Source organism: Schistocerca gregaria, chromosome 2 (genome assembly GCF_023897955.1).
Source record: "Schistocerca gregaria isolate iqSchGreg1 chromosome 2, iqSchGreg1.2, whole genome shotgun sequence".
NCBI lineage: Eukaryota > Metazoa > Arthropoda > Insecta > Orthoptera > Acrididae > Schistocerca > Schistocerca gregaria.
Genome location: NC_064921.1, coordinates 398,296,071 through 398,305,052, shown reverse-complemented (window position 1 = coordinate 398,305,052; position 8,982 = coordinate 398,296,071). Strand labels below are relative to the sequence as shown.

Below are 8,982 nucleotides of genomic sequence, written 5' to 3'. Positions count from 1 at the left end.
GACGACGACATAACGTGGAGACAATAGGTTAATGAATTAAGTTATTATGAAGGAACGTTACACTCAAGCAACTAGTCAACATGAGTAGATTTGAAGTACTAGTTCATTTAAATGTGGTTACTGTAGATGTCAGATGTAATTTTGTTGATGAAACCATGCTGAAATTCACCTACAGTGACCAGGGAAAACATATGTCAGGATAACCCAAGATGAATTTGAACACTTCCTCCCTCCTGAATGACGTTTCAGTCTTGCAATCACAGTACCTTTTTTTTTTTTTTTCTTTTTTATCAAAGTGATACCAGTCGTGCTTTATGGGTGCATTATAGTCAAGTTATGCTTAGGGTTCTTACCCAGTGTGTGGGATTTAGGGTATGGTGGCAATTTTAAGGAAAATAAAAACCAACAATGTTGAGTAGTTGATTTGGGATAACACTGGAAACATACAAAATGTCAATTTAAATCAGTGCATAGAAATGATTATATGGCTGCAAATATTCTTATTTCTCTTTCATTCAGTTTTGACATGTTTGTACAACAGAACTGGAGGAGCTTGCCTGCAATCACCCAGAACAAGCAAGACATCACATTATTTTATTTAACAAATATCACAAAGCATTTTAATGAGAGACATTTTATCTTTAAAGCTGCATATAGCAAGTTCTGTTAATATGATGTGGATGCACAGTTACAATTTGGCCCCTAGTCTAAGAGACCTGGAACATGTAAAATGATGCACTTACAAGTTAACAGTTATATGTTTTGAGTGCATTTAAGCAGCAGATAACAAGCTTCAGTATCAACAACATATATTCAGATTGCTACTTTCACTACAGAATATATGGTGCATTGGATTAATTCAGTATCCACATGACCTTGTATTGAAGACTTGACAGATCAAATGGCAGCTACGTGTTATCACATCTTTATACAACTGAACAGGAATCAAACAAAACACACACACACACACACACACACACACACACACACACACACACACAGAAAACCACTGTCATACATTAAGTTGGTTCCAATCTAAAATACATGAAATTACAGGACAGATGTTAACATGTCTAAAAATGTTATTTACAATAATTTAATATAATCTTTCATACAACAATTAGCATCAACATTCACACTAGCACAGAAAGCATTAAATGTTTCAGATGGGTTAGAAATGATAGAAGTGGGTGTGAACGTGTGAATAGTTCATGGAATGTTTAATTCTGAGCTATCTCAAGACATAGTCAAAGATTTCAATTAACAATAATTTCATAAATATGCCATTATGTAATATATATCACCAGTAAATCTTAGTTCAGCACAATTTTTGATATGACACTTTTATAGTTGAAAATGCCTTTAATCATCCAAACTGATTTTGCCTCTGTTGCTACTAATGGTATTGAAGCTGAACATTAATTATATCTTCATTAAAATTTTGTACTGTTATAAACTGGAATGCAAATGATGATGTTTTGACAAATGAAATATTTAAAAATTGAGAAGACAGGGGCAGGAAGTATCAAAAACAAAACAGTTGCCAGATCAGACAGAAGCCCACACAAATGATGACGAGGACATGAAATGAAGAAATAATAATAAAAAGCACTAATAGATGAAGGTATGAAGAAACAATAAATATGAAAATCAATAGCAAAAAAGAAGGAATTCCATTTTATTTTTGACTTATTTAGAATTTAAATCAAAAGATTTATGAATGAAATCAATGGTATTGATAAAGCACTAAAAATACTACTTCTGTATCCATATTCCTACTGTGCAGGTGACTACTGGTAAGAAGTTAAAAGGCTGGCCTTAATGAGAACACACTAACCTGTATAGGTTGTAGGAAGAGAGCACTACACTACTTAAAACACATGTGACCTGAAAATAACTCAGCAATTTAAATAGTTTCCACACATTAAATTTCTAGTGACAGGTCCCCCAGCAGCTTACAGGACACCGACATATCCTACAGAGTCCAGAAATTGCCCAATCTTTGAGAGAGTGGCATTTCATCTTTTCCATATAATGCAAATGTTCTGTATCCTCAGTTTGGTCAAGATATTATTTCTCATGCAGTAAATCTTAGAACATGAATTGTTGACTTAAAAGTAATTCACATGCTACCTTTACCTGAGAATGATTGCCAATAAACAGTTTTTCCAGTTAATTTACCAACATCTGATTATATATTTGGTATTTGGCCCCTATCATTTTTACATAATCTGTTCTAAACTCTTCCTGCCAACATAATGATTAAGCACTGCTGTCTTTCCGCCCTGCAAGGAACAGGTGCAAAAATAAGTGCACACAAAAATCTTAACTATCATAATCTGTCCATTGTCACAGTACATGCTGCCCATGCAATACTATCTCTGCCACTGTTTTATCTCAGTCTAAAACCTGAGTAGTTACCCTGAAATGCATGTAATAAGACATACAACAATTTTTTTCATGTGAAATATATTCCTTGTATTGAATTGAAACACATCTGTGTATTGATCTCAACAATCTGTGCTGAAGAGCTTACTGTTTCCCATTCAGTAACTCATAATTAGCATATATTCCAAAATTTTCAAGAAAGTAGGATGCAGACCTCACTCCTGTTCATCCAGTCTTATTTCATCCTCTTTAAATTGTAATTCTTCTCTTTCCTTTCTGTTTACGTATATTGCCACTCTCACTCTCTATGTTTCTCTTTCTCTGCCTCTATTGACCCTGTCACTAATTTCTGTAGTTCTCACTCCCTTTCTCCTCTTTCTCTTTGTGTGTGTGATGTATTCCTCTGTTTACATCAATTACTAGTACATGATGAAGACATGTACAAAAAATGCAACTTGCTGTAATAACCACAAAAGTTATCTCGAATCAATATATTTCGGGCATTTGTCTTATGTGGCAAAGGAGGACAATACAAAGTGCAATTCATGTATGATATTAAAGTAAAAGTAGGCATGGAATTGAAGTAATTTATCAACATGTCGGTTTCAGGTTTTGATTGTAAGAATTTGAAATTATAATTGCCGAATGCCAGGTCACATGGTGTTGCAAAAAGTAATTTACTGGATTTGCTGCTCTATTTGAAATGGCATATCTATGAACTGCCCTTGATAAAAACAGGGTAATGCTTTCACATCACTGATACAGTGCTCACAATTTTCGCAGTAGTAATGCATAAGAATAAGAAAAATAGAAACCTATGAATTACTTTGGCCACATTCTGTGCTAAATTACTGTCAATAAATAGTTGAAAAAGTGTTCTGTCTCACTGTTCACATTAAATTACTTGAAACTGGTTGTACAAGTAATGACATACACACATATATATAGTACATAAACATTATATCCATTCTTACAAAAACTAAAATCACTGTTGCATATATAATTCATTATTAAATGTAAATGTATGTACAAAATATTATGAAAGGAACATCCAAAATTCAGTAAAGAAATATTTTTTCCAAACACATTGCTTATTGGAATTACATCTTGAATCCAATCGCTTGGTATATCAAATGTTCAGAGTTAATGGTTTCCAGAATAACTACTATAGTAATCTTAGGGATATTAACTGTTCAGTCATATTCAAAATGATATTACACTGTTCTTGTGCAGAACATATTTTGATGAATTATGCTACACAGCTGTAATAAAATGCATTTTTCTTAAAACTGGAATGTACAGTTATGATACGTGTTTGAAATCTCAGACTCTGTACATAGTGGAACACAATACAGTTGCAATTTACAAAGTTTATGTAATTATAAATTATTTGGAAAACAGTAATATTGTTTCCAGAGTTCTTATTACCTTTATATGAAATTTATACTTAAGACTGCAGAAGAACTTAACACAAATCAGTCCATGGAGACAACTATAAATTATAGCCTACACATACAAAAAGGGAGACATAATAATACAAAAATTAGCATTAAGCTTAGGTGGAAACAAATAAGCATGAATACGTAATTTTAAATCTATTAGTCTGCTTTTCTTCCATTTTCATTGCTCACTGTTTGTTGTCCACTTTCACAAGGAACAAAACACATCACATCAACACATTACTGCTTTTTGTCTGTCACCATCGGAACATCAGTGTGTTGGAAAGCAACTGATAATTTCAGTTTGCTAATTAATGAGATTCAGTCTACATAATTTATTCTGACTTTTACTGTGTGTTACTTCTTCACTAAGCCTGCTATCCTATTGAGTTTTGGCTTGGGTGAAAGAAGATTGTTGTTCTGGTTCAGCAGCTGAACATCTTGTTGCTCCTTCACTGACTGTTCTTTGGCACCCCTGTAACAAATGATTTTGTTTTATGTCGCCAGGCAGTCTGGTGAAAGAGCTGACACTCGTCGGTGCACTTGTATAAATACAAAATATTGTTATACAGGATGGTCAATTCTTAACGCAACTACCTGGCAAATATTTTGTTGCAGGCAGCACTGGTGGGGAATATATTTTCATTCTGTTGAGAGGCCTTTGTTTGCCCAAGTAGCATGTGTCTGTTGGGCAATGCAATGCAATGCAACATATTGAGTGAAAGTGTTTAAAATGAAATGGTGAAATACAAATACTCTATTCACCATAGAGTATTCATGTATGATTCATAGGTGCATACAGAATCAGCATGTGCAGTAAGACAATTGTTTTAAGAGGAATTTCCTGATGTTCGAGATCCTGATCAAAGTACGATTCATCAACCGATAAATAAATTTCACGAAATGGGGAGTGTTCTTGAGAGGAAACTTAGACAACCCAAAAAAAACTCTGGCTAACACTGTGCATGCTCTGGAAAAGTCTCCTGGGAAACCAGTTCAAATTTCCTACAGCTCTGTTCAAATTCCTACAAAGTTACTGAGTTACAGCCTAATAAAATAACTGCATTCCAAGATCTTAAACTGAGTGGCCCTGCAATAAGGTTGTAATTTTGTGAATGGATTTTAAATAGGGTGCATGTAACTTTATTTCAAATGAATCATTGTTCCACCTTTGTGGATACTTTAATTCACAAAATAACTGCTTTTGGAGTTCTGAAAAGCCTTTTGTAATACATGAGACACCTCTGCATGATCAAAAAATAGGAGTATGGTGCACTATTAGTGGTGAGAAAATAACAGCTCCTGTATTTTTCCAGGAAAACCAATTCACAGTGAGAGATATGTGGAAAACATTATGCCACCTTCTTTGGTCAATTAACTGGGAGAGAAGAGAACATTCTTTCACAACCTTTCAACAGTACACTGTGATGGCACTTACAACCAACTTCTCATTAAAGGAAATTCGTGTCTTTCAAGGTAGAGTTATCAACAAAATATGGCATCCTGATTTAACCACAGCAATTTTTATCTCTGGGGGTGGGGGCAGAAATGAGAAAGTGTACAAAGAAAATCCACATGCTTTAGATGAACTTAAAACTAACATTTGTCAAGAAATAGCTGTCATTTCTCAGAGGACATTGCAGAGTGTAATGAGCGATTTCCTAAACAGGTATCAGAAATACTTGAACAATGAAGGGAGCCAGTTCCAGCATATCCGTGCTTAATATACATGAGAAATTCACTTTTCTTTTTTAAGTATTTAAGGTATATATGTTAGAAATGATATTTACTGCAGACTTCCTGTCACCCACACTGCATGCACAGCAGCTGAAAGCTTCACAAAAGCAGTTGTGTTAACGATTCATCACTTTGTTTAATAACAATGATTATCTCTCACAATGTACCAATAGGCTACTTTGCAATGGGTGCACAAAATGCCATGCACATTTTTAGTAAGAGTTTCAGAACATACAAACTGACAATGGAAAAAATATGGAGAGAATTAACAGAGTAAGAACGCTGATGTTAAACTTTTCACCCAGCAACAAAATTTCGTGTATTAATTAGAATTCCTTCTTAGTGAGAAACTGCAACAAAGTAGTGGTGGACTGTGTGGTGATTACCAAGCAATTCAAAGTGAGACAAATGAAACAGATAAATTTACATGTGTGTCTGAAAATTGAAGTGAAGGGTTAAACTTAATGCCTCCATTCTTGTAACTCAGTCAGACTTATCAATTGAAGATACGGAGCTATTGACAAGTATCATAACGTCAACATTCCGGTAAGAGTACTGCTTGCAAGGAAAACACGGCATCTCTGTTCAGTTCATCAAGCGTAATCAGTTAGCTGGCTGATTTAATCCCTAGCAGTTACGAATTCTGTCTCATTCTCTGCAAATAGGTTGATGCTGTGTTCTGATCATAACTCTTGTTTTCCTAAACAATGACACTATATTTATGGACTCTGTTTGATAATGAATTGGAATGCTTTTGCTGTGATGCAAGTCAACTATGCCAGTATGTGAGACTGCTAGAGTGAAGTTATGCTTTGGCACCTACAGACAGGTATACATATTCAGTTAAGTCAACTACCTAACTTGCACAGTGGTTTCCACCTCTATCTATCAGTACTGCCATACCTGTGTTACTCTCCAGCATCTTGCCTGTATTCTTTTTAAACTATGTGCAGAATTAATTAGTTATGTGAATTCTTTAATTTTCTTTAGCCTCAGAATAGTTATTTTATTTCATTTTGAACTTACTAACTTTTGTTTCTTGTTGCAATGTACTTATGCAAGTGTAATAAATAAATTTTGCCATAAAAGAATGAGTCACACAATCCTCAGTAAGATAAGCAATTATCTTTTCTTATCAAATTGTTTATAATAGTTGGACTTTATTCCAGTTTCAAACAGCTCCATTTATCTTTTGAAATAATAGAAAGTGAGTGACATGTAAATTTCTACTAGAAGCTCTCCAGGAAAATTACATTCAGTAGCCTTTCCAAAAGTCTACACTTACAAAAAACTTCAACATATAACCTCATTTACTCATGAGTGACACGTACTGTGGATATAAACACAAATGATTTTTTTGGATCAGAAGCAAATGAAAATAACATGTGTAATTCATTCACATTATTGCAGTATGATAAATAGGCTATTGAAATAATATCATGAATCAAACAATCCAGTGGATAGCTTCCAGAGCCCTCAAGCAGTTCAAATCATTATTTTATGTTCATTCTTAATAGCCCTGCACAGACAAAATGGCATGTATTGGTTTCTAATTTCTTACAGAACTTCGCTGTGAGCATAATATTTATATTATCAAAACTTGTAGAGTATTTACCAGTGACTTAAAATCTGGCCTTTGATAAATATATTGCCAAATGCAGGTACACTACTCAAATGCAAAAATTTCAATAACAAATATAACTTTTCTTATTACTTGTCATTACATGATGATACTATGTGCATAAAACTTTAATGTCATACTGATGACTAGAACCTGAATCAAAATAACAGTGATTGACAGTGAAACACAGTTTAGCATGAAAGGAAGCAGTGCTGTGGGTTTGTTGGTACATTCATGCACAAGTAGTATTGCTGTAGCAGTAATAGCTGTACGGTTCCATACTGACTTGTTTTCTCATGCTCCCAGGTCATGCAGAATACTGAGTTCACTTTACAGGATTGTGATATTTCTTAAACATAACAATTACACTCCTCTACATAAAATGTTACCTTTTCCTGTTATTTGTGTATCTCAACAAAAGCAACAGGACATCCACTCTCTTTTACAATAATCAGTTGTTGTAGTCTTCAGTCCATAGACTGGTTTGATGCAGCTAACCATGCTACTCTATCCTGTGCCAGCTTCTTCATCTCCCAGTATGTACTGCAGCCTACATCCTTCTGAATTTGCTTAGTGTATTCATCTATTGGTCTCCCTCTGCAATTTTTACCCTCCATGCTGCCCTCCGATACTAAATTGGTGATCCCTTGATGCCTCAGAACATGTTCTACCAAGAGATCCCTTCTTCTAGTCAAGTTGTGCCACAAATTTCTCTTCTCCCCAATTCTATTCAATGCCTCGTCATTAGTTGTGTGATCTACACATTTAATCTTCAGCATTCTTCTGTAGCACCACATTTCGAAAGCTTCTATTCTCTTCTTGCAATCTATTTATCGTCCTTGTTTCACTTCCATACATGGCGACACTCCATTCAAATACTTTCAGAAATGACTTCCTGACACTTAAATCTATACTCTATGTTAGCAAATTTTTCTTCTTCAGAAACGTTTCCTTGCCATGGCCAGTCTACATTTTACTTCCTCTCTACTTCAACCATCATCAGTTATTTTGCTCCTCAAATAGCAAAACTCATCTACTACTTTAAGTGTCTCATTTCCTAATATAAGCCGGCCAGAGTGGCCGAGCGGTTCTAGGCGCTTCAGTCTAGAACCGCACGACCGCTACGGTCGCAGGTTTGAATCCTGCCTCGGGCATGGATGTGTGTGAAGTCCTTAGGTTAGTTATGTTTAATTAGTTCTAAGTTCTAGGGGACTGATGACCTCAGAAGTTGAGTTCCATAGTGCTCAGAGCCATTTGAACTAGAGATGAGGGATCTGCTCCTGAACTAATTCATAGAGTTGAATCTTTCAAAGGAGTGAACAATCAGTGAATCAGAAAAAAAGAACGGTAGCTCCAAATGTTTCCCACAGCAGAGAGAGAGAGAGAGACAGAGAGAGAGAGAGAGAGAGAGAGAGAGAGAGAGAGACGGAGCATATCAGCGAGGCCTCTGCTGGTCACAGCACACAGCACGCCACACAACACAGCCAGCGCCGGCCTCTGCCCTGCTTCTGCCTTGGCTGCCTGCATTGTGCAGTGCCCCATTGGATTTTGTGTTTCACATATGCCGTGCCGTCTCTGTGCTTCCTCTGCCGCCTGCAGTGTCTGGCGCCCCTTAACTTAGCATCGCACTCTGTCGGCTATCGTTTCAGTCGCACGTCCTGCCCTCTGGGCAGTTGATGCGAGCAACAGGACAGAGAGCCACCTAGCGGAGAACATAAGAACTACTTGCAACAACCTGCTCACAAGAGAACGGACAATTTGTGTCGGAGTGGGTGGCCGTTCACCGCTCCACCCACC

General features: G+C 35.9%; 1 protein-coding gene across 1 annotated transcript in view; it reads right to left on the bottom strand.

Annotated features, from left to right (window-relative positions):
- Positions 1-480: 480 nt before the first annotated feature.
- LOC126322244 (uncharacterized) overlaps positions 481-8,982 on the bottom strand; it is a 700,988-nt gene continuing 692,486 nt past the window's right edge. The window contains exon 13 of the mRNA XM_049994273.1: positions 481-4,302. Within this exon, the coding sequence (XP_049850230.1) occupies positions 4,185-4,302 (118 nt within the window). The 3' untranslated portion in view covers positions 481-4,184. The remainder of the gene's footprint in view (positions 4,303-8,982) is intronic.